The following is a 25,862-nucleotide window of genomic DNA, read 5'->3' as shown; positions in this document are numbered from 1 at the left end:
TGGAAAATTTGGTCATATAAATTTTCATGTAGAAGAAGAAAATCAAACCATAAATATCTTTGGGTAAGGAAAGATGTATTAAAGGGCCCAAAAAGGTTTAGATACCTAAAATACCAAATTGAGCTTTTTTGTTGTAGTTATGCTTGAGTAGCAAATCCACCAAGGACAAATGGTATTTGCTTTTGATATATATATATATATATATATATATATATATATATATATATATATATATATATATATATATATATATATAAGGTATTCTCCGAATAATTCAAATCGAAGCAATTTGATGTCCGACTCGGGCAAGGGCCAACTTGATCCTCTTCCCTAGGGATCTCAGATGACGAAACCTTAGGAAAGCCGTTGACTCCAGCTATCGTCCATGTACGATCCATACTAGATCTGACCAACTGCCCAGCCTACCTCCTCTACATTCTTGACAGCCCATCTTTGTCTCAGTAGAGTTTGTACAGTTTGGGAAGGGATTTTTATTGATCCCGGACGAATCATCCGAAGAAGATCGTTTAACCGTTGAAAGAGCACAAAAATTTGAGCGTTTCTTATCACAATAGAAGTTTCGGTCAATAAGGTGGGGATCATCAAAACACCAAACCATCCAATATAAAGACAATTTTCAGTGCTGGTTATCGAGTTGCAGAAGCGACCCCATACGCTTTGTTGATTTTGGACCACGAGAACTATTTGTTTCGATTCAATCTTCTGGTCATTGTTAAAAGGAAAAAGAATTTCACATTCGGGGATCTAAACTACAATTTCATCATAGAGGTCCAATGAATAACAAAGGAAAAAAGAAAATTTTCACCCGAGGAACTAATAGGATTGTTGAGAGCAGAACGAATAGGGCACACTTTGGAAGAAGCGATCTGTTACTGAGCCATCTTATTGGGAATTACCAAGGAATCCCTGAATACTCAAAGTTTCATACCTAAAGCATCCCAGGTGTGAATCTATATTTCGATGTATCTATCTGTCTATCGAGATATATGATATATGCATGATGCATCCATGAAATGAGATAAATGAGAAATGAATCATAAAAAAATGAGAAAGAAAAAGGGACAATTTTTAGTTGTTCAACGGCTACAGTAGCTATAACAAAGATCGAGAAAATGTCTCCTTTTAATTGTCGACTATTAAATAAATAAGAAAATGTTATGAGATTCATATTAACCGCATTCAATATAATCAATCGTCCCATATATAACAAAAATTTGTGTAACTTTTTGAGAACTATTTGAATCTAGTAATTCAAATGGTTCTCAAAAACTCCAGATGTACGTGCTGAGTTGGAATCCCATTCTAAGGATTCTTGCAGTTCCGGAGTTGGAATCCCATTCTAAAGATTCTTGTGGTTCCGGAGGATCCATCTACAGGAGAACCAGGAACGGGGAGTTGTCCCTCTTTTTTCACCCGAGTCATGTCATATTTGTTTACTTGAACTGAAAACATAATTTATTCTAAAAGAAATTGAGGGGCTAATTCTAAGAAAGAAGCATTTTTTTCACTAGGTAATATGGATTTCTTAGGTTATTAAATAATACGTAGTGCGATACGGTCAAAAAAGGTATATAGTAAGAATAGAATAGATTAAGAAAATATTAGATACCCCAGAGACAAGGAAACCAATCAACAAATTATCCTACATTTTTTATTTGAAAATGATAAGTGTATAGTTAAAAATGCTACTCATGACTGTAGACACCTCATTTTGACCGGACCCTAAAGCTCCCAAAATCAAATAAAAATCCCAAAGTCGAATAAAATTCCGAAAGAAATTGGGAAGTTTCAGAAAAAACTGAGCCTTGAGTGCAAAAGAACCCGAAAAATCCGAGAGATACCCTGTTGTATAGCCCGTTGTACATTCTTCGCGACTCAACGAAGCCCGAGGTTCCCCATAGAATCCTTTATTCTGATACATCAGTATTCCCACTCTTTTTTCCTGAAATTCACAAAAATCATAAAATACCCATGAGTTTCTAGTATTGACACTCCTTTATTTGTAGCTTTAAGCTCCAAATGCTTGACTGCAACCTTGTTTTAATTTTTTCACTGACCCAGCTTGTCTTTTAGTGTTTGAAAGACTACGCAAAGGTTATTCCCATTCCCAATCATGTCCTCGTAAAATTTCAGGTAAAATGGCAAAAAAATGGAGAAAAAGACAAGCCGAGTTTGTGCCTTTACCAAAATATTGTAGTACTAACATCAGTACATCAGTGGCGTTCCCTGCGTGAAAAGACAAGTTGAGGGAGTGCAAGCGATCAAAAAATGATGGTCCTAAGGCCCCTAGCCTTTTCGAGTTACCCAAAGAAGAAAAACAAGTTGAATTGGTGTAATTATCAAAATACAAGTAGTACCAATATCATTTTCCATTGTTTAAACCAAGAACTGGGGTGCATTATTGAGGCAAAGAAGTGCTCATATCAGCCCATAGATCAGCTAAGGTAGAAAAGACAAGCTAGTTAGTGCAAACATCAAAGCATGGTTGTACTAATAACATTTCCTTTTGTTTATACAGCAGGGGTGAATCAACCATAAGGGGGTTGTCTCGGAAAGAAGGGGGGTGAATTATCCCACCCTCAGTGTGCCAGTATCAGTATCATGTGCAGCAAAACAAAACTTAAATGTTGGATCAATGTTGGATCCCATTTATTATCTGAGCCACTCCCCTGTAGGCTAAAATAACCAAGGCAATTACACTAAAGGGGGCCTAACCAGGGAAAGAAAAGGGGGAGAATGCATCATATCGGGTCTTGATTTTCTCCTTTTACAGAGACATAGCAAAGAGATGAGAATGCAAGGAAGAGGGTTTGCTGCTCCCATTGCCACCATCGTCCATGATCCCCTGCTACCTCCGACCGTTCCAAACCTACACCACCATCTCCACTATCTACACCATCCACAACCTAATTCCAGCAAAACCCTCTTCACAGACTGCTATACTTCTACCTCCGTCAAACCCTACCCCCATTCCAGACCACTCTATTACTTCTTCCATATCCTCAGCCCCGTTCTAACAGACCCCATTCATCATCTTCCCCCATTGTTGCTTCAAACCTAAACCCATTTCATCTCATACACCACTATCAGCCCAGCTCCACCCCAAACCCACTTCTATCATCCTTTTCCATAGCAACCGGCAACCTAATCATAGCACATCACCTCCATCTCGTTCCCAACTCCAGCCAACTCCATGGACCGTGGCCACTTCCCCTTCCACCATTTTTTTAGGACCCAGACCCATGCCCCTCTAATTACACTAAACCCTTTCCAATTTCACCTTAGATATAGGAAACCCACATCAATCTAAACCCAAAACCTTCAATCCTCAAACCATCTACCCAAAATCCCTAGCTTACTTTCCTAAGATCCGATCATTCTCTGGCCCATTTCCCGTTATCCGAGGTCCTCGGCCATCATCGTGATCTACGACCACCACCACTGGTTCAAGCATTTGGGATCTCTCTCATTTTCGCTAAAACATACAGAGAGAAAGAGAGATCAGAAGAGCAAAGAGTGAAAGAAGAGGGAGCTTTGCTACGGTTTTCCTCTCTGGTCACTGTTTTTTATTGAAAAAGCAATAAACTGCAAGTGCACAGATTGCGTGTAGTTAAGGGTCGAACATAAGGAAGAGATTAATTCAAATTCTCAACTTAGACAGAGTGCACAAATTATTCAGAATGTATCACTAATTTTCTAATCTAAATAAAACTATCAAATTAAATTAACTATTCTAAACATAATTTGAACAAAGTAAACTGATTATCTAATCTAAAAGAAAATTTGAAATCAATCTAACTATGAAAGAAAATCCAAAAACACACTAAATTGATTATCTAATTCGATCACTAAACTAACACAACTAGAATTCAATTTCGAAAATTACTTAGGGATAGAATCCACCATAAAGTTGGATCAAATCAATGGTTTGTAGATTTATTAATTCAATCACACCCTTGAATTGAATTGAATTGTGTATATGATGAATCTGGTCAATGGAAAATAAGATCAATTGATGTTATTTGCCATGAGAAATACATCAAACACACCCTTCAATTTAATGATTATATAAGACTTTATAAAACATTATCAACAATCTTGCATACAAAAGAATATCATAATGGCATGTCTGATCTAAAATCCGAAATTATAAACCCTTGTGTGTATGTGTGTGTGTATGTGTGTGTATATATATATATTAACAAGATTGAATCTAAAGCATTGGATTACAAACTATCAATTTTTATCCTTCCTCATGGCTTCATCTAAACCCTAAGTTAATAAAATTTAGCTACTCATGGCCGATTTTAAACACAACAAATAAGATGAAGAAAACAATATACTCATTCAATAAACTAAAAATAAACAATGAATAAAAATAAATAAAGTTGACTTCCCTCTTATTCGCCGAAAAGCTTCAAGTGAGCCCCCCCAAAAAAAACAAAGGCTTTGTTTTCTTCTCCAGTGCTCCTCTCCCCCTTCTTTCAATTGTGTTGAATCCCCTCAAAAGGAGAAGACTTTTTTCCTTTCGTTACTCTTTTTTTCCTTCCTTTTTTTCTTATTGGTCGTCCCACTCTATATTGTAGCAAAAACTGTTTTTTTTTTTAAAGAAGGAAATCCTAAGAAATTTTATCTAATAAAGAGACCAGCCAACATAGCAAACTTGACTCCTCTCTTTCCTTGAATTTTTGAATTTTTATAGAATACCACAAGAAAATAGAGAAGGCTCTAATCGAAAAAGTGAAGTTCCTACTAAGTAGGAAATGGTACTACAAAATAGGAATGGTTACGACAAAATAGGGAGAAGCCTCCCAACGAAATAGGGAAGATGCCAACCAACGAAATAGGGAAAATCCCTCCCAACAAAATAGGGAAGTTCCCACCTTTACTAAAATTGCATCTCACCCTTGTTGATTTCAGCAAAAAAAATATCCTAATTACTTTTGTTGTAGACTTGATATGATCTTAGCCATTGAAAATATGAACATCCAAAAATCATCTTTGCTCTTCAATCAGCCCATAGTTGTGCAAAAATCAAAGACAAAAGAGGGTGTCAGTAACAAATTTCGGCCCATGACTGCACTCTTTACTTAACCACTTCAGCTTGGTTCAATTTGATTTTCCTAGCTTTCATTTTTCTTCAAATTTCCATCTCCTTAGCTCCATTTTCCTTGAAATTCCTGGAATAATCCTAAAACACATAAAACATAGAAAATACCTTAAGTAGCACAGTTCTAAGTATAAAAAATGCATGCTTTACTATCTAAGATTCACACATAAATGTGCTCAGCAGATTCCCCCATACTCAAATTTTGCTAGTTCTCGAGCAAATAAAAGAAAATAAACAAAAATAAAAATGAAATAAAAACAACCTAACACACTTTCATAGGAATCACGATTGCACTTAGCACGTGCAACAAGCCTTTAAACCCCTAGGTTACCCTAGTGGACGAGTTGTGTCTCGTGAGTGTATGCATTGAATATACACACAAAATTCAAATTTTTATATAACTTGAATACCAATCCTTACTACGGAATAAAATAGAATATAACCATTTCTTTGCCTTGATATTATACTAAAGATTAAAATTCCTAAAGTACCCCCACACTTGGATTTTACTATCCCATTCCAAGTTTTGAACTAGTCATATATCCTAATTAAGGAATCGTCTTCATGTTTTTCACACTTTTGTCCCTAGAGGTTAAATCCTAGTGTCGTCTAGGCTACAAAAGACCTTGGTACAGAGACTTGATAGAAGTTTGGACACTCACATGGTTCCATCCTTGAAATTCTTTCCACATTCCCATTATTTCTAAGAATTGAAACTCAATTGTTCCTCTACTGCCGTTGGCGTGAATGACATGCAGGGCATGCACCAGACACCCAAGTTACTAAGTAGCATTGGAATTATTTTGTTATTGTGCATATATCTTTAAATCACATTTTGTGTGATTTTAGAAATTGATGCAGTATGAGTTCAAACTTAGTTATTCTTTTTTTTTTTACTTTAATCCGTACAATGTCTCAACCTCTTAAGCTTTCTAGATGACCCTTGAAACGAGCTTTAGGCCAATTACTCTCAAACTAGATGGCTTTAAGGAATTAGGTGTAAAACACCCCTCGGACTTCTTACTCGAGCCAAAAAGGCTACAAGTCAAGACTGGATCAAAGAATAAATTTTTTTTTCAACCATTTCATTCCATTTCTACCTTACCATGTAAAAATCTAAGTTCTAGTCGCATCTCCTAACCAAGATTTATGTAAACAAGATTACATAAAAGATCGGTCACATAGGTAAAAAGTGTTACTTTCTTATTAAATACCCAAATTAAAATATAGACTAGTTACCTTCCTTATAATGGGATATATAAAAAAATTTCTTTTCAAATAAAATGAGGGTATCTAAGTATCTCTTTCTTTTGCAAAAATATTAAAACCAATCGAGAAAGCAATAATTCTACCTTAAACCATAGAAAGAACTTACAAATAAGCTCACCCCCCATACTTAAGTGATGCAGTGTCCTCAATGCATGCAAAAATAAATAATGAAAACAAGGACAAAGAAGAGGGGCGTACCTTATACAATCAAGAAAGCATAGAATAAAGAGGCTCATGGAGATAGACCTCTTCGAAACGTTGTAATTCAATTAGGGGCTTCAAACGTTGTCCATTTACCATAAAAAGCTCACCAGTACAAGGATTCAAGATCTCAATAGCAACATGTGAGAAAACATTATGCACAATATATTGACCATCCCAACGGGATCTCAACTTACCTTGAAAAATATGCAACCTGGAATTGGACAAGAGGACTTTGTCACCAACTGTGAAAGATTTCCTAAGAATCTGCTCATCATGAAAAGCCTTGGTCTTCACCTTATAGATCTTTGCATTTTCATAGGCATCATTACGGAGTTCCTTCAACTCAGCTAGTTGGAGTCCTCTATAGGTTCCAGCAGTAGGCAAATCAAAGTTCAATTTCTTAATTGCCCAAAAAGCTTTGGGTTCTAACTCAACAGGACGATGCCATGCCTTCCCATACACAAGGCGATAAGGAGACTGACCAAGATCAGTCTTGAATGTGGTTCTATGAGCCCACAAGGCGTCCACTAGCCTAACGGACCAATCCTAGTGTTTTGGGTTGAGTTCTCCAGAATTTGTTTAATTTGCCTATTGGACACCTCCACTTGGCCACTAGTTTGGGGGTGATACTGGGTAGCCAATTTATGGGTGATCCCATATTTCTTCATAAGGGTCTCGAAAGGTCGATTGCAAAAGTGCTTACCCCTATCAGTAATGATAGCGCATGGTGTACCAAAGCGGGAAAAAAATATTTTCTTTAAGAAATTTGACCACCACTTTGTGGTCATTGGATTTACAAGCTATGGCTTCAATCCATTTGGAAACATAATCTACAGCCAACAAAATAAATAGATTCCCAAAAGAGTTGGGAAACGGACCCATGAAATCGATACCCCACACATCAAAAATTTCAACTACTAAAATCGGGTTGAGGGGCATCATGTTCTTCTTAGTTACACAGCCTAAAGATTGACAGGCTTTGTAAGCCTTGCAATAATCGAATGCATCTCTAAACAAGGTCGGTCAATAGAAACTGCATTGGAGAACTTTGGCGGCGGTTTTCTTTGGACCGAAGTGTCCTCCACAAGTTTGATCATGGCAAAAGATAAAATTGATTGGTGCTCATGATCGGGAACACATCGTCGGACAATCTGATTAGAACATGTCTTGAGTAAATATGGATCATCCCAGAAAAAGTACTTGACCTGTGAGTGAAACCTATACTTGTCTTGGGTGGACCAATGATCTGGTGCCGTACCCTGACCAAATAATTTATGATATTAGCATACTAAGGCACGTGCCACAAGCCTTTAAATCCCTAGGTTACCCTAGTGGACGAGTTGTGTCTCGTGAGTGTATGCATTGAATATACACATAAAATTCAAATTATTTTATAACTTGAATACCAATCCTTACTACGGAATAAAATAGAATATAACCATTCCTTTGCCTTGATATTATACTCAAGATTAAAATTCCTAAAGTACCCCCACACTTGGATTTTACTATCCCATTCCAAGTTTTGAACTTGTCATTGTGAGACCCGATCCCGCGAGAGGGGCGGGGCGCGAGCCGCCTCCCTCTCTCTTGGTCTCTCGTACCCACGCGAATGGCGTGTGCTTTTTATTATTGATTTTAATTACCCAACCAAGCAGGCAGCAACCAAGCCATAGGGTGCAAACAAACTTGCAACCTAATACCCATAAGGGCAGGGGTAAGCCGCCGAGCCTATCAAGGTGTGATTTAATTCAACTTTTCCATGAACTTGGGATCACTAAGGCAATCCAAAGTCCAGGCAAAAGAGAGTGACAGAGTCACCACCCAGATGAGGGATCTAGGACCCACAATTGACCTGAAATCTAGACTCGTTACCTGGTTACGAGAATGGAAGGTATGGGGAGTTACCATCACATGCACCATTCCTGCCCGATAATCGGTCTTCAATTCCAAAAGTTAACTCTTTCAATTTCTTTTAAATAGCTCATTTAACTCTATATTAATGTGCGAACTACGTGACATACATCCTAAGATCTAATTTCAATGTAATTCCTAAATGTGTATCTTGATTTTCTTAATTTGTTTGAATTCAATCTGAGTGAAAGTTCTCATAAAATTCTAATTTCATGGAAAGTCTTAAGTGATTTCATTACTTTTAATTTAGGATTAATATACAAAACCCTACTACTTATGTGTGGAGCCGACTCGGGCTTGGTATGGCACTCAAGTATCCAAGTTGCCAACTTATCCCAGCCTCACTGGAATCAGAGTTGATCGTAGTTCAGTGCACCTGAACTATGCTACTTATGCCTAACTCATCTAAAACACCGATTTAGACTGGATTAACTGTTTTATAGTTTACGAGACATTATTTAGTTCAAGTTGAGTAGATTTTATTATCCTAGGACTCCATCTAAGATGCTATATGGTCCTATCTAAGTGCAAGACATCCCTTTGACTAATGCAGGTGAACCTACATCCTAGGTAACTAGTGTAACTAGATCTATTGGCACGGTTGCTATCCATAGCAAACGACCGTGATGAGGCTGGACTCCTAACTCTAGGACTCCCTAAAACCTAGGACACAACGAGACGTAAGTGTTTCTAAGGGGTCCTAAAGGTTCCTACGATAGGAGACCGTAATCCAACGGCTCCTAAAATGCGGATCGAGTTAATTTGATTTGTTAAACTTAATGATTTTTTTATTTTTGAGGCTTTTCGATTCCTAAACATCTAAGGAATACCAAAGGCTCTATGGTTCGCAAGTTTCGGCCTCGAATTGCAACCATGGAAGGGAATCGTGCTCTCAACACTTGTATAATTTAGCACATAAATTATAGTATCTTATTGCCTGGCATATTTCTTAGGATTTCCGTGGACAGTGGACCTCGGAGCCCATATCATACTATAATTTACGCACTCCAATTATGCAGGAATAATCGCAATTAGTATACGATTACGGTTGCGATCTTGGCAGTTAGACTATCGCAGTATAGCGAATTTACAATGGAGATCTACGAACCCTAAGATTTCTGTTTCAAACAAGTTAGGGATTAAATTCATGATGTAAAGTTAAGATTTGTTGGAGGTTTTCACTGACTTTTGTGTTGATTTGCTATTAAATCATGATTTATTAACATTAAGACCAGATTGCTAGGATTACACAGAAACCCTAAGAAATCAAACCCCAAATCAGCTGAAACTTTTCCAGTAACAAGATATACATGATTGTGGCTTACTGGAAAAATGTCATTAATTATCATTAAGATTTGATATCAATTTCCGATTTTCCAAAATTTAAATCAGATTATAGATTAACACAGCAACTTATAGCATATCAATTTCACATTAATCTAAACTTTCACAAAATAGAGATCTAGATTATTATAGCTTATTGGAAAACTTATATGAATTTTCATTAAGCTTTGATATCAATGTCCAATTTCTCAAAATTCAAATCAGTTCATAGATTAACACAGTAACTTATAGCATATCAATTTCAAATTATTCCAAACTTTGACAAAAGAAAGATAATCATGAGATTAGACTACGGGATGACTTTCATGGACTTTTATTATGATTTGATGTCAATTGAAATTCACACCAAAATCGGATGAAACCAAAGATTACTTAAAAAGCAAACCTAATAGTATCCTAAAATCAAATAAAAAAATCCAGTAGATATATAATTTATTATAAAATTTTCTATCAAAATTTCAAAACTTAAAAATTAAATCTCCTCCATAAAATCGATTTTTATATAGAAAAGAGGAATTTGTTTCCTAGGAATTGAAACTTATTTATTAAAATAAATTACAAAATCATATTAAAACTTTGCAAAACCAATTGAAAATTTTTATCTAACATTCCAGTAACCAAAGTTACTGGTTTATAAAGAAAAATTTAAAAAATTTACTAATTTAATACGAAAACGAATTACGGCACGTAAAACGAAGAAGTGATTAGAAAATAAATAAAAAAACCTTTTTTCGGAAAAAAAAAATTTCATGAGAAATTCAATTTATTATTAAACATTAATTCTGGAGAGTTTCATCAATTCGTAAAACATTTTGATATTTATTAAAAATGATCGAAATTTAAAATAATTTAAAACCGGATTGAACAAATTCAAAAATATTCAACAATTTTTAGGTGTTCTGGAAATCAAAACATTGGTTTGAAAACAAGATTTCACAAATTTTGGACATGGTTTGATATACTTTTGGATTCGTTCATCAAGAAATAACCCCTTTCGGGGTTATTGTTTGAAAAATAGAATGAAAATTAAAACGGCCAAACTGCGATTGGAAATTAAGTTTCCAAGAGTATTTTATTTTATAGAAATTCCAAAAAATATCAGTTTTTAAAGAAACCCACATTTTCTAACACTTGCTTTGATAATCCGATTTAAATCCATATTGAATAAAAAACGAAAGAAAATCATTATTAAATGGAGGAAATTTAATTTTTTGGTGAGATTTTGATTTTTGAAAACTTATAATCTATATTATAACATACTGGAATTTCAAGGAAAAATTCATTGATTTGATCTATCAAAAGTAAAACCCTAGCATGCTTTTCTACTTTTGATATTACAAAGATAAAGATCCTACCGTTGATCGCGCTCCTTGTCTCTAGGGTGCGTAGATCCGAGGTACAGCTTTGTCGCACCCTTTTATATGATGAAGAAGACCCAAAGAACACCCCAAAGATCCTTGATGTGTGATTTTTTGAAGAAGGAAAGGGATTTTAAGCATCCCTTTTGTAAAGAACCCTCGAGAGATATGAACACAATTCAAGAAAGAAGAGATTTTTTCTCTTGGGAGGAGAGAGAAAAATGACGAATTTGAATTTATTTCAATCTTTTTTAGGATTGTTTGCTTTGATTTTTATACAAAAAAAGCTAGGGTTAAGAGAGAAATAGTAATTTCTAATGCGAGAGCTCCCTTTTTTGCTTGCTTCCAATTTTCCCCTCTTGCTTTCTTTCTTTCTTGTTTCCAAATTGGATTTGATTCCAATCTTAATTTCTTGTCAATCAAGACATGCTATTCTCATTGCACATTGCTTCTTTAGAAGAAAACCTTTTTAAGCAATCATTCCTCTTTTCCTTTTTTTCTTCTTTTTATTTTTTATTTTTTTTATTTTTCTTTTAACAAATATGATGTCACCATTGTGACATCATCAAGGTTGGGTGCTCAACTCATGTGGGTCAACCATGTGGGCCGCCCACCATGGTGGTCGACCCATATGGGTGAACCCACATGAGCTCCATCTTTGCGGCTTTAGCCCAATGGGCCATTTCACACGGGTTTTGGGTTTTTCCGTAAAAAATCAATAAAATCTTTCTAAATTCAACATTCTATATAAGGACCCAACCCATTTGACATTTATGGTGCATCCCTCACACATGATCGGACCATCTTTTTTGGAAAATAACTTTTCGGACCAAAATGCCCCTATTTGACTGTTAGACATCCAAATGCGACCAAAATACCATCAGATTGATTCACCCCTAAAGGGAAAAATTAAAAATGGAAAGTCTTTGTAGTCAAACTTCAAAAATAGAAACTTTTATAATTTGGTCCTTTCGGTGAGCAATATTAAACAGGATCATTTGGTATGCATTGAAAATACACAAACTGCCCTCAACACTTAGAATTTTCAAATTAAGCGAAACTCCTGAGAAATTCTAAATTTAGCAGGTTTTCCAAAATTCAGAAAATCATTCATAATCTCTCAGACGTATTTCGGGGATCAAAAGAATTACACAGGAAAAGACCAAATTACCCTGAGGTGCTAGAATTTGGCGAGACTAGGGAAAACCCTGAGAAATTCTAAAAATAGCAGATTTTTGAAAATTGATGAACGGACTCAAGATTTCTTAGACACAACTTAGGGACTAAATATGATATGTTTGGAAATGTCTAAAATATCCACGAAGTGCAAGACTAAAAGAAAATCTTGAGAGATCTAAATTTAGCAGGTTTCCCAAATCTTACGAAATTACTCCTAATCCATCAGCCGTACCCTCGAGATGGTTTTGGACATATGAGAAATGATTGAAATATCCATAAGATGATGAAAATGTGGAAGCCCCTTGAGTTTCTAAAAATAGCAGCTTTTTCAAAATTTGTAAAATCACTCAAGATTTCTCAAATATAACTCGGGGGTCAAACGAGACACATCGGGAATGACCAAAATACCTCTGCAGTGCAAGATAGGCAAAAATGAGGAAAACCCTGAAAATTCTAAAAATAGTTGGTTTTTCATTTGCTTGGAAACTTGAACTTTCATCTTACAGATGCATAAGGAACCCCGTAGAGACCTTCAGGATCGCGAATCAACTTCAAAACTCCCATAATAAAATGAAATCTACCATAAAATGCATGGATGTCTAATCTAATGCTGAATATGGATTCAAAACTCGATGATACTACCGAATCTTTTGTTTTTTAAAGCGTAGCAAAATGGGGGTGTCTACAGTCATATATCCTAATTAAGGAATCATCTTCATGTTTTTCACACTTTTGTCCCTAGAGGTTAAATCCTAGTGTCGTCTAGGCTACAAAAGACCTTGGTGCAGAGATTTGATAGAAGTTTGAACACTCACATAGTTCCATCCTTGAAATTCTTTCCACATTCCCATTGTTTCTAAGAATTAAAACTCAATTGTTCCTCTACTGCCGTTGGCGTGAATGACATGCAGGGCAAGCACTAGACAGCCAAGTTACTAAGTAGCATTGGAATTATTTTGTTATTGTGCATATATCTTTAAATCACATTTTGTGTGATTTTAGAAATTGATGCAGTATGAGTTCAAACTTAGTTATTCTTTTTTTTTTTTACTTTTTTTTACTTTAATCCGTGCAATGTCTCGACCTCTTAAGCTCTCTCGATGACCCTCGAAACCAGCTTTAGGCCAATTACTCTCAAACCAGACGGCTTTAAGGAATTAGGTGTAAAACACCCCTCCGACTTACTTACTCGAGCAAAAAAGGCTACAAGTCAAGACTAGATCAAAGAATAATTTTTTTTTTCAACCATTTCATTCCATTTCTACCATACCATGTAAAAATCTAAGTTCTAGTCGCATCTCCTAACCAAGACTTTTGTAAACAAGATTACATAAAAGATCGGTCCTATAGGTAAAAAGTGTTATTTTCTTATTAAATTCCCAAATTAAAATATAGACTAATTACCTTCCTTATAATGGGATATATAAAAAAAATTCTTTTCAAATAAAAGGAGGGTATCTAGGTATCTCTTTCTTTTGCAAAAATATAAAAAACAATCGAAAAAGAAATAATTCTACCTTAAACCATAGAAAGAACTTACAAATAAGCTCACCCCCCATAGTTAAGTGATGCAGTGTCCTCAATGCATACAAAAATAAATAATGAAAACAAGGACAAAGAAGAGGGGCGTACCTTATACAATCAAGAAAGAATAGAATAAAGAGGCTCATGGAGATAGACCTCTTCGAAACGTTGTAATTCAATTAGGGGCTTCAAACGTTGTCCATTTACCTTGAAAAGCTCACCAGTACAAGGATTCAAGATCTCAATAGCACCATGTGAGAAAACATTATGCACAATATATTGACCATCCCAACGGGATCTCAACTTACCTTGAAAAATATGCAATCTGGAATTGTAAAAGAGGACTTTGTCACCTACTGTGAAAGATTTCCTAAGAATCTGCTTATCATGAAAAGCCTTGGTCTTCGCCTTATAGATCTTTGTATTTTCATAGGCATCATTACGGAGTTCCTCCAACTCAGCTAGTTGGAGTCCTCTATGGGTTCCAACAGTTCGCAAATCAAAGTTCAATTTCTTAATTGCCCAAAAAGCTTTGTGTTCTAACTCAACAGGAAGATGCCATGCCTTCCCATACACAAGGCAATAAGGAGACTGACCAATATCAGTCTTGAATGTGGTTCTATGAGCCCACAAGGCGTCCACTAGCCTAAGGGACCAATCCTTGCGATTTGGGTTGACAGTCTTTTCCAGAATTTGTTTAATTTGCCTATTGGACACCTCCACTTGGCCACTAGTTTGGGAGTGATACGGGGTAGCCAATTTATGGGTGATCCCATATTTCTTCATAAGGGCCTCGAAAGGTCGATTGCAAAAGTGCTTACCCCTATCAGTAATGATAGTGCGTGGTGTACCAAAGCGGGAAAAAAATATTTTCTTTAAGAAATTTGACCACCACTTTGTGGTCATTGGATTTACAAGCTATGGCTTCAATCCATTTGGAAACATAATCTACAGCCAACAAAATAAATAGATTCCCAAAAGAGTTGGGAAACGGACCCATGAAATCGATACCCCACACATCAAAAATTTCAACTACTAAAATCGAGTTGAGGGGCATCATGTTCCTCTTAGTTACACAGCCTGAAGATTGACAGGCTTTGCAAGCCTTGCAATAATCGAATGCATCTCTAAACATGGTCGGTCAATAGAAACTGCATTGGAGAACTTTGGCGGCAGTTTTCTTGGGACCGAAGTGTCCTCCACAAGCTTGATCATGGCAAAAAGATAAAATTGATTAGTGCTCATGATCGGGAACACATCGTCGGACAATCTCATCAGAACATGTCTTGAATAAATATGTATCATCCCAGAAAAAGTACTTGACCTGTGAGTGAAACCTATACTTGTCTTGGGTGGACCAATGATCTGGTGCCGCACCCTGACCAAATAATTTACGATATTAGCATACCAAGGTTCACTATAGATGGTCAACAATTGTTCATCGGGAAAATTCTCATTAACAGGGCATTCATCATTCTTTGCATTAGGGAGACGGGACAAGTGGTCTGCAACCAAATTTTCTGTACCTTTCTTGTTCCTAATTTCGAGGTCAAATTCTTGAAGAAGCAAAACACACCTAATAAGGCGAGCTTTGGCATCTTTCTTACCCACAAAATATTTAATGGCAGAATGGTCTGTATAAACTATTACATGCGAGCCAATTAAGTAGGACCGGAATTTCTCAAGAGCAAACACAACAAATAGAAATTCTTTTTCAGTTATGGTATAGTTAAGTTGTGCTTCATTGAGGGTCCTACTAGCATAGTAAATCACATATGGTAGTTTATTAATTCTTTGACCTAAAACAGACCCTATGGCAAAGTAAGAAGCATCACACACTAATTCAAAGGGTTCAATCCATATGGGTGCTTGAGTGATAGGAGTCGTGGTTAACTCCTTTAGACGCTCAAAAGAATCTAAACACTCTTGGGAGAAATCAATTTTTTTGTCCTTAGCGAGCAAGTTAGTTAAAGGCCTAGCAATCTTACTAAATTCTTTGATAAATCTCCGATAAAAGCTAGCATGGCCCAAAAATTATTAGATATCCTTCACATTTTTTGGGTGGTGGTAGATGAACAATAAGATCCACCTTGGCTTTGTCAACCTTTAATCCCTCATTAGAAACAACACGACCTAACACTATGCCTTCCTTCACCATAAAGTGGCACTTCTGCCAATTAAGAACTAGGTTCTTTTCTCTACTCCTTTCTAGGACCAACTTTAAATGGTGAAGGCACTCAGCATAGGTGGAGCGGTGTATAGAAAAATCATTCATAAAAACCTTAAGAAATGACTCCACCATGTCTGAAAATATGCTCGTCATGCATCTTTGGAATGTGGCAGGCACATTGCATAGCCCAAAAGGCATGCGTCTGTACGCAAACATTCCAAAGGGACATGTAAAAGTAGTCTTTTCTTAGTCTTTGGGAGCTATAGGGGTTTGGTTGTAACCGGAATACCCATCTAAGAAGCAATAATACCCATAAATGGCTAGTCTCTCTAACATTTGATCTATAAAGGGCAAAGGAAAATGATTCTTCCAAGTGGCTGCATGTGGGACCCTGAAATTCCACTAAGCAACCCAAGAGGGGGGTGAATTTGGTTTCTTTAAAAAAAAAACTTTAAGGATTTAAAAACTTAGCTCACACTAGTTTTGTTTAGTTTTGTGGACCTCGATCCAAGAATGCCGAAGGACGGATCCCCCTACATCCTTTGGATCTCCACATGTGAACGAGAGCTCCACCAAGGAACTCTCGAAATGATGCCCCTCATAGCATGAGTGGTGATATATGAGATACCTCTTGATTCGGAGACAAAACCCTGAATCAAGACGTACCTGAATACAAAGAAGAGTCACCACCAAGGGAAGTCGGCCTTAGAACCCATAAGATACTTTGTTGCAATGGATAACTAGAGATAACAAAGGTCTGTGCCTGGTTATGAGTTGGAAAGGTGTTAGGCATTCAACTCGCCCGAGTGCACTCGGTGTCTTACGTAATTTTTATTATTTTCGAAGAATTTTGAGCTAAAATCATGTGAAATGGGAACGGGCATCCCCAAGAAGACGTCTACCTAAGTATGCATGACCCGGAGATGGGGAAAGAAAAATAAATAAATCATAACTCAACACATCTAAGAAAGCAGTAAACAACTACATGCACAGCTACAGCTAAGCAGATAATGACAGACATGATAAGATAAGCAGGAAAAGCAGTAAAGAGCTACATCTAAACAGAGAATCGAGATAAGATGAATGGATAAATGCTACAGCTAAACATGTGAATGAGTATGAAACTGATCAAGAAGATATATCTAAAGAGTGAACACTCAAGATAAAGAAGTAAACACACTAACATGCGCCTAATTACGCAGACGATAATACAAAGCAGTAAACAACCAAAGTAGTAGAATAAATACATTAGCATGTGAGCCTATGCAAGAGATAATACTAAGAAAATAATAACTAATCACATGCTAGAAAAGTAAGCAAGCTTAAAGTAAACACCTAAGAAACCAAAGACAAACAGGCAGTAAGCTAAAAGATGCAAGAAAATGAAGAAATCAGGAAATTGACAGTATTCGAGGACCAAAAATGTCAGGAAAAAGAAAATGGGACATACGATAGGCTCAAGGAGCAATTCTAAAAGAATCAAGCCCAGCGATCCTGTTTCGCTAAAGATTGCATATACCTCAGTCTCATGGCCGTCGTAGCCTATCGTTGGGCTCAGCGTGGACAATCCCTGTGAAGGGGCCATGCTATGTCATCGCCCATCCCAAAATCTGATAAAACGTCAAAAAACTGTTGAAAACCGAAAAACCAAGATCAAAATTAGAAATGGAATGAAAAGAGGGCTCCGAGTGACCTGGCAATCACCATCATTGCCGATATTTAGTTTTTTTGTATTTTTTAGTTTTTATTTTGAAAGGTTTAAAAAAAGTTTTATTGAAAAGTTCGACAAAGATCATTGAAAAAAAAGGTTTGCAAAGTTTTTATTTAAAATGTTTGACAGGACTCGGGATTATGGTCCCAAGCTGCCTACGTACCCTGTGAAAAGGGATGAAGCCAACGTAGTTCGAAACAGCTCTTTCGAAAAATGCTTTTGTTATTTTTGCTTAAAAAAGGAATTTTTGACTCAAGAGGACAGACTCCTAAACTTTATGAAGGTAGGACAGAATCCTATGACTCTATAACAGTAGGATGAAATCCTATGACTCTATGGAGATAGGACGGAATCCTAAACTCTATAAAGGAGTAGGACAGACTCCTAAACTCTAAAAGGGAGTAGGACAGACTCCTCAACTCCGTAAAGGGTAGGACAGACTCCTAAATTCTATAAGGGTAGGACAGACTCCTAAACTCTATACAGGTAGGACAGACTCCTAAATTCTATAAAGGTAGGACAGGCTCCTAAATTCTATAAGGGTAGGACAGGCTCCTAAACTCTATAAGAGTATAACAGACTCCTAAACTCTATAAGGACAAGATCCCTTAACCTACGAAAGCTCTAAGGCAGGAAGGGAAGGGGTTGGCTCAACAAACATTCTGTCATAGCCTGGACCTTAAAAGGAAATTACGAAGGTCAATAAATGGAAGGAAAGAGAAAAGAAAAGGAGGGGCTCCGAGTAGCCTCATCATACCCCGAAAACTTCAACCCTTTTTGCCTGTCCTAACATAAAATGGTTTATCCTGGAGATGAACGATTTTCAACCTATGCATGGAAATCACATTCTATTCTATAAAAACAATTGACAGTTCAAATCATCACAGTATGCAAACATCAAGTTTTAAACGAAACTATTCTGATGTGACAGCTGAAATCCCCTTACAATCATTTTAAGTTTTGAAAAGTTCATTACTTATATCTCAACAGATCCACACTAAACCAGGAAATGAAGACTTCACAGAAACGTTTGCAACATCATGCTCTTAAACCAAAAAACTTTAAAAACTAGAATTATGACATCAATTAAAGAGACCCACGTGAACATGAGCTTAGTGAATACATCCATTACGATTTAAACACTTCAGGGGTACAAACTATTAGCAAACATCCACCCTACAAACTTTGGCAAAAACACTATTAGAATTGTTTCATATTCCACTGCATGAACATCAAAATATTAATTACATGGAGAAAAGAAGCATATATATGAATCCTTCATTAAAACTGATAAGTACTAATCAACACGTCCATGTTCCGACAATAGAAGGGTTCAAGTATCAGCCCTTTTAACATCAGCATTATAACCGAATATACTAATTCATCTTATTCTTTCGGATCATAATATTTGATTTTATGCAGCCATTAAAACCTGAGTTTTTTGCATCATCAAATAAAAGGCAGTGGAATAGGGTAGAGCAATTAAATGAGCAAATCTGCAATCCTACAAAACTTGGATATTCAATTTGAATTCATTCTACCATCCAAAGCATTTCCAGGTTAATTCCCAAGCACCTCACATGCAACTGAATTCAATAACTTGATGATATGTAAAGGAAATCAAATAAGGCCTTACACAAAAGCTACAGTCAAATCAACAAGAGCATGAGAATACAAAGTTGAGGAAAGACATTTCCATGACTTCGAACCAAAGTGAGGTGAATACACCGACTGCCATTTTATATGCACATTAATATAAATCGGAGGAAAACCTGTGCATAGTACCTAAGATTGATGAATTTAACCCCGGAGGATCCACCTGAGTTTTACTAAAAATTAACATATAAAGCCACAAAAAAGGAGAGGAAAATATTCATCAAAAGACTAACATGATTTTAAACCCCAAGCCCATGAAGCCTTTTATGAGATGTAAAATCTGTGCTAGACCCCTAAAACCTCCATTACTCATCATATAATATAATCAATCAAACTAGATTTCAGCCATGAACTAAAAAAAAAAATTAAGTAAGAGGGTTACCTGAAATGCTAATCGACATAGGGCTAGAATTGATGCAGTGAGAAAATCTTGCTGATGATATGAAGGACTGCTAATTCTGAGACAATCATCACGCCGAGAAATGATGGCGAAAATAAATGACAGAGAAGACGAAATCAAGACAAGTTTTCCTCCTATCTCAGACCTTGAAATCAAAAATCCCTTTGTTCTTCTTTTTAATTAAAGGGTGAGGGAGATGGAATCTATAGAAGGGTAACGGGGATGGGAGGAATGGAAGAAATATAGCTGCTGTTGGAGTTTGGAGGCTGGTGGTAGTGGTGGAATGGAGGAGATGATGGTGGTAGTTGAGGTGGCTGTTAATGGGGGTTGAACAGAGAAAGAAAATTGGGTATGGAAAATGGTAAAATGAAATGGGAATGGGCTCATGGGGTAGTGTGGGAGATTTGAAAATGGAGAATGGGATAGTGTAAAATCATGGAGGAATAGGGGTCTATTAGGGAAACTAGAAAGATGAAATGGGATGGGCTTTAGGTGTTCGGTTGGAGATGATGGTGAGTTGTAGAGGTCACAGACGAGGTGGGAATGGGGCCTGAGAATGGGATTCGTCCCTCTATCTCTCCCTCTCTCTTACTCTCTGCTGGGAGTAGCCCCCAAAATTAAGAAGCCTCCCCTTGAAATTTCACTTCAATAATCCCAAACCAAGTCAATAACCTCCAAATCGGCTCCTTCTTTTCCTTTCTCTCTTCAATTCTTGTGAAACCTCAATGAATTCCTCCTCAGATCTATGATAGGGAGCAAGAGAAAGAGATAGATTGGAACATAGGGTCTGGATAGAAGGTTTTTGAAGTGGGTTTTAGTGGTAGAGAAGTTAGAGATGGTGGTTTGGATCTATGGTGTTGGTTGCAGAGAGAAGATGGAAGATGGGTTGACGTCTAGGGCTGGGTTAGGATTAGAGAAATGGTGGTTAAGAAGATGAACCAAGTGGGTTTGGGGTGGACGTAGTGAAGAAGATCCAAGGGTTTTGGGTAGCTGAAATGGTTGTGAGGGTTTGGAAGAAGATTTATGAGGTTATTGTTGGAGAAGAAGATGGGGGTGCAGAGGCCATGGCTCTCTTCTCCTTTCTCTTTGCAATCTCTCTCTCCTTCCTCTGATTTTTTCAACGAAAGTGGAGATCCCCCTTCTAAGCCCTTGTTCGATGGGTTTTAAGGGAAAATGATATTTTCGCGCCAGCATCATCCAATGGACAGCCCCCAAGTGCATTTATGAATTTCCTTTTCTTTACAAGGAGGTGGTCCTGGGCAAGAAATGGGGGTAACATATGGCTCTTTATAAAAAAAATTCATTTAGAAGGAAAATGATATTGGCAGCATCATTTTTTATTTTGGCACTCCCTTTATTGTATGACACCCCTTTATACCAAATATCTCAAGCTGATGTCAGCATAATTGTGTTGATTAGAGCATCATTTCTACCAAATGGGGCATCCTTCAATGGGTTAATTCACTTCCCTTCCGCAAATGGCACTAACCTAAACTTGCCTCGGCTTATTTGGCAATTTTCATTGGTTTTGCTCACAATTTTACGGGTAACTTCCTTGGAACATTAGCCATACCTTGGGAACTTCACTCTTGTCAATAAGCACAACAAGATGACAAAATTTTGGATTTCCTTTGCATTTGGGTCTAACTCTTCGGAAATTTCTTCGACTTCAAGACTTCGACTCTACTTAGGGGACTTTATGGCCTTATCAAAATGGGGTGTCTATAAGTTTAAAAAGATTAAGAATGAGATTCCAATTCAAGAGTTAAGGTACTTACCAATAGAGAAGAGATGAAGAGACAAGAGGCTTGACACAAGGGTTTTATAGTGGTTCGATCTTAAACCCAAGACCTACTCCACTCTTCTCAAGTTTCTCTCATTTAGGATTCCACTAGTCTTCTTCTAAAGAACTTAAATACGGCGTTCCTTCTGCCAAGTACAATCCGAGTGTCCAAGCTCCAAGGGTTTTAAATACAGAGCCCTTCATTGCCATGTAGAATGTAGAGAAGAAAGGATGTAGCACACTTACCTCTTAGTAGGCTGATTACAAGTAAATAACACTCACTCTCACTCAAGAAAAGATGAAGTAAAAGCTCTAAGGTCTCTCAAGAACAATCTAAAGTCAAGGCACGAGAGAGAAGGAGAGAGTGATTTCCATGTTAGAATGATGTAAATACCCTAATAAATGCTCAAGGAAGGTTAGATTAATCATTGAGTGTTTTTTCCAAAGGCCACAAGGTTCATATATATAGGGGAGAGTGAAATATGGCTTTTTTAGACTCCCCAATGGTCTTCTCAGATTCTGCGCTTGGAACTCCGAGTGGACCGTTACAGGTTAATTTTTGAACTTGGACCATTTCTCAGAGCTCCGAGAAATTGTCTCTGAGTTCCGATCTCGGAGTGCCGAGTAGGCCATTTTCAGCAGGATATTCCTATCTTGTAAAATTCATATCTCATTCGTTTCTTGTCTGATTTGGACGTTCTTATACTCTACAGATATGAAAAAAATGAGAGATATCTGTTAAAAATATTTTCAAAAATATTTGAAAATATTTTAAACAAGTTTTGATAGGATTTAGTTGCTGGTCCAGGTTGGCCTTCAGAACTCGGTTTTTGTTCAAATGTGATGGAATGCCATATGGGTCCCAACATGTTGGTACACCACCATGGCCATTCACTTATCCATTTAAGTCCTTCTTTAAGCTTATTGGTCTCTTTGAAAAATATATTTTAGGGGTTTTAAGATGTGCCTTGACTAGAGAAAACATAAGAGAGATAGGTGATACAATCTACCATTTTTACCACTCTCTTAAATGAACTCTTGAGGTAGCAATTGCTTAATCTTCTCTTTACTGCATGGCTTGCTTTGGGATCTTTAAGGTTGAGCTTCTTTGCTTGACACCTTCCAAGGATGATGCCACCATTTAGTTCAAGGTCCTTTGCAAGTTGTTGATCCACAAAGCCTTCATTGATCACTCAATTCTAACAATGTAAAAATGCAAGCACGAATAAAAGAGTGAGAGGGTGTGAGAGAAAGAGAAATACCAACACAAGTAACATAAAGATTTATAGTGGTTCGGCAAACGGCCTACTCCACTTTTCTTAAGGTCGCACTTGAAGTTTCCACTATTGAGACCTCCACGACTCCCGACTCCGAGGCTTTTACAACCCAAAGGAATTAAATGAGGATGCCCATGGTGCCTTTACAATGTCTCTCCTCCACGTCCGAGAACTAAGCCGACAACGTCTCTCCTACATGGCCAAGAACTAACCCCTTCTCCCAAGCATGGAGACATAATCTTAACCTTTCATTTTCATTATGAAGATGGGTTATTTGATTTAGAAAATCATTAGTTTCATCTTCATAAGATTTGGAAGAGCTTGCCACATTTTGGAGTTTAGCAATTTGGCAAAATTTCTCATCCAAACTACCCTTAAGGGTTTCAATCTCAAGTTTAAAATTTTCAATTTTTACTTTTACTTGAGATTTGGAAGAAGAATATTCATTTTTCAAAGCATCAAGTTCATTTTCTAATTTTGAAATAAATTTTTTAAGAACTTTATTTTTTGAAATCTGAGTATGCAAAGTAATGCATAATTCATCATAAAATATGTTTCCACTATCACTACTTGATGAATTACAAGAGGGGTTAGAATTTACCTCATCTTCATGGGTGAGTGCCATGAAGCAAAGATCATCTCTATTAGCTTCCCCTTCACTTGAGCTTTTTTCTGAAGTGCTAGAAGCATCACAGGCGGCTACAAGACCCTTGTTCTTTTTCCAATACTTCTTTCCCTTGTACTTCGAGGAAGATGACTTGAGAAGTGGACACTCCGGTCTTTTGTGTCCCGTCTTCTTACAATTGTAACACCTTATTCCTCCTTCTACTTCACTTTTTTCTTTCTTCTTCTTTTTATCCTTTTTGTGCTTCTTTCTCCATAAGCTTTTGAATTTTCTCAAAGCTTCTTCTTCATCACTATCCGCCTCATTTGAAGAAGATGAGTCCGCTTTCACCTTGAGTGCTAAGGATCTACTCTCTTTTTCTTTCTCTTTTGGCTTCTTCTCCTCTTGTCGGCTAGTGAGGAGCATCTCATGTGTGATAAGAGATCCTACAAGCTCCTCAATTGTTAGCGCCTTGAGATCCTTTGATTCTTGTATGGCGGTGACTTTTGGATCCCAATGTGGAGGAAGTGACCTAAGCAACTTACTCACAAGCTCATCAGTAGGATAAGATTTACCAAGATTAGCTAATTCATTTGATATTTTAGAAAATCAGGTATACATTTCGGAAATACTTTCATTTTAACCCATTCTAAACATTTCATATTTGCTCTTTAACAAGTTTATTTTGGAATCCTTGCCTTGTGATGTTCCCTCATGGGCAACGGCAAGAGTATCCCAAATAACCTTGGCGGAATAAAAAAGAGCTACTCTATTAAATTCCTCCGTAGATAAGGCGCAAAACAAAAAGTTTATAGCTTTGTAATTTAAATTTGCATGCCTTTTCTCTACAACATTCCATTCTTCAAATGGCTTGGAAGGCAAAGTGTATCCATTTTCTACAATATGCCAAAGCTCCACATCTATCGAAGAAGATAGATGCGCATCCTTGTCTTCCAATGTCCATAGTTGGACCCATCAAAGAAAGGAGGTCTAGTTATGGAATGGCCTTCCGGAAGTCCGGTTCCATTTATGTTTGCCATTTCACAATTAGAAAGTTGCCAATGATCTAATGATCTTTCCCTTTTAAAATTTTTTTAAAAAAATTTACCAACGATTTAAAGAAAAGAAAATCTTTTAAGAGCCAAGGCTCTGATACCAAGTGAAATTCCAAGGGTAGGCCAGAGTACTTATTCTAATGGCAACTCATGAGGAGGGAAAATTTAGGTTACTTAACAAGTTTTAATCTTTTGAAAACTCCAACCCAAATTTGAAGATCAAGAGATCAAAAATAAAAATTAAGCACACAAGTTAAATCCTAAGTGCAGTGCAAATGTAAAGCAAGAGATAAGAAAGACTGCACTCGAGATTTAAAGTGGTTCGGTCCTCCAACGCGAGGCCTACTCCACTCCACCAACCAAACCCGTTGATGGTTCACTATTTGATCTTCTTAACTTCGGCGAAGATCAGTGCCGATTACAATTCCAATTGCCTTTAACCTGGTGGCAATCCTCACCACGAAGAGTGGGCTCCGCTTCTCCGAACACTCGCCCGAATACAATCGTCTTTGAATAAGAAAGAAAGAAACAAAAAATCCCTCACAAGGGTTTACAAAGATTTGTAGAAGATATACAAATTTGAGCCTAATGATCCAAATCCTAATTCTAGAGGATGAGAGGCATAAACAAGCTTGATACACTCTTAGGATATTCCAATAGGTTTTTAGAGTGTTAGGATTGATGGTTATGAAGATTAGAATACCCATATATATATAGAAAAACCAAATATGACCGTTTGAGGGGCATAGTGGTAAATCTGGCAAAATCCCCAACGGCTATAATTTCTTCCCGAAATAGTGGTCTCGGAGTTCCGAGAAATTCTCGGAGTTCCTAGAATTTCTCTCGGAGTTCCGGGAATACAAACAGAAGTTGGAAAAATGTTACTGGACCATTTCTCAGAGCTTCGAGGAATCTCTCGGAGTTCCGAACTCGGAGCTCCGAGAAGCCTATTTCCAGCAGATTTTTAATTCCGTTTCTTGGGCTTCCAACTCTACATTAAGTTGGGATTGTTATGAGGGTTCCAAAGTGTTGGAACACCACAAGGACAATCTCTTAAACATTTAGGGTGTGTGAGATTACTTTATTTATGCCTCTAAACACTTAAACTAGGATTGGATCTTTATATTCTAAAAAGACTTTGATCTTCAATTGTGATGCTTCAAGTCTTCATGCATCTTGGATCTCCGATGTCTTTGGCCTTCCTAATGCGGTCTAATGAGAGCTTCTTGGTCTCAATCCAAGCAATCTTGTCTTTATACATTCATGATCTACAACTTAGACATTCA

At 37.0% G+C, this 25,862-nt stretch overlaps 1 protein-coding gene and 1 long non-coding RNA gene across 2 annotated transcripts; both read right to left on the bottom strand.

Annotated features, from left to right (window-relative positions):
* Positions 1–5,008: 5,008 nt before the first annotated feature.
* Positions 5,009–20,970, bottom strand: LOC143862358 (uncharacterized). The gene is made up of 2 exons (XR_013240270.1): positions 19,840–20,970; positions 5,009–5,212 (listed from the first exon to the last, which is right to left on the bottom strand). It is a non-coding gene; the product is annotated as an uncharacterized LOC143862358 (long non-coding RNA).
* LOC143858799 (uncharacterized) lies at positions 6,608–14,826 on the bottom strand. The gene is made up of 2 exons (XM_077369521.1): positions 14,077–14,826; positions 6,608–7,081 (listed from the first exon to the last, which is right to left on the bottom strand). The coding sequence occupies exons 1-2, from the start codon at positions 14,824–14,826 to the stop codon at positions 6,608–6,610; spliced, it is 1,224 nt and encodes a 407-aa protein (XP_077225636.1).
* Positions 20,971–25,862: the final 4,892 nt, after the last annotated feature.

Source organism: Tasmannia lanceolata, unplaced genomic scaffold (assembly GCF_043159265.1).
Source record: "Tasmannia lanceolata isolate RefF3 unplaced genomic scaffold, GAP_Taslan_0.1 ptg000003l, whole genome shotgun sequence".
Taxonomy (NCBI): Eukaryota; Viridiplantae; Streptophyta; class Magnoliopsida; order Canellales; family Winteraceae; genus Tasmannia; species Tasmannia lanceolata.
This window is presented reverse-complemented; position numbering and strand designations above follow the sequence as displayed.

Bases quoted from the DNA above. Each gene is read 5' to 3' on its own strand.
- LOC143858799 (XM_077369521.1), bottom strand. From the start codon at position 14,826: ATGACCACAAAGTGGTGGTCAAATTTCTTAAAGAAAATATTTTTTTCC. The intron at 7,082-14,076 runs GTCTATCTCCAT...GATCTTGGTCAG, and splicing joins AATTACAACGTTTCGAAGAG to TCTCCTTATCGCCTTGTGTA.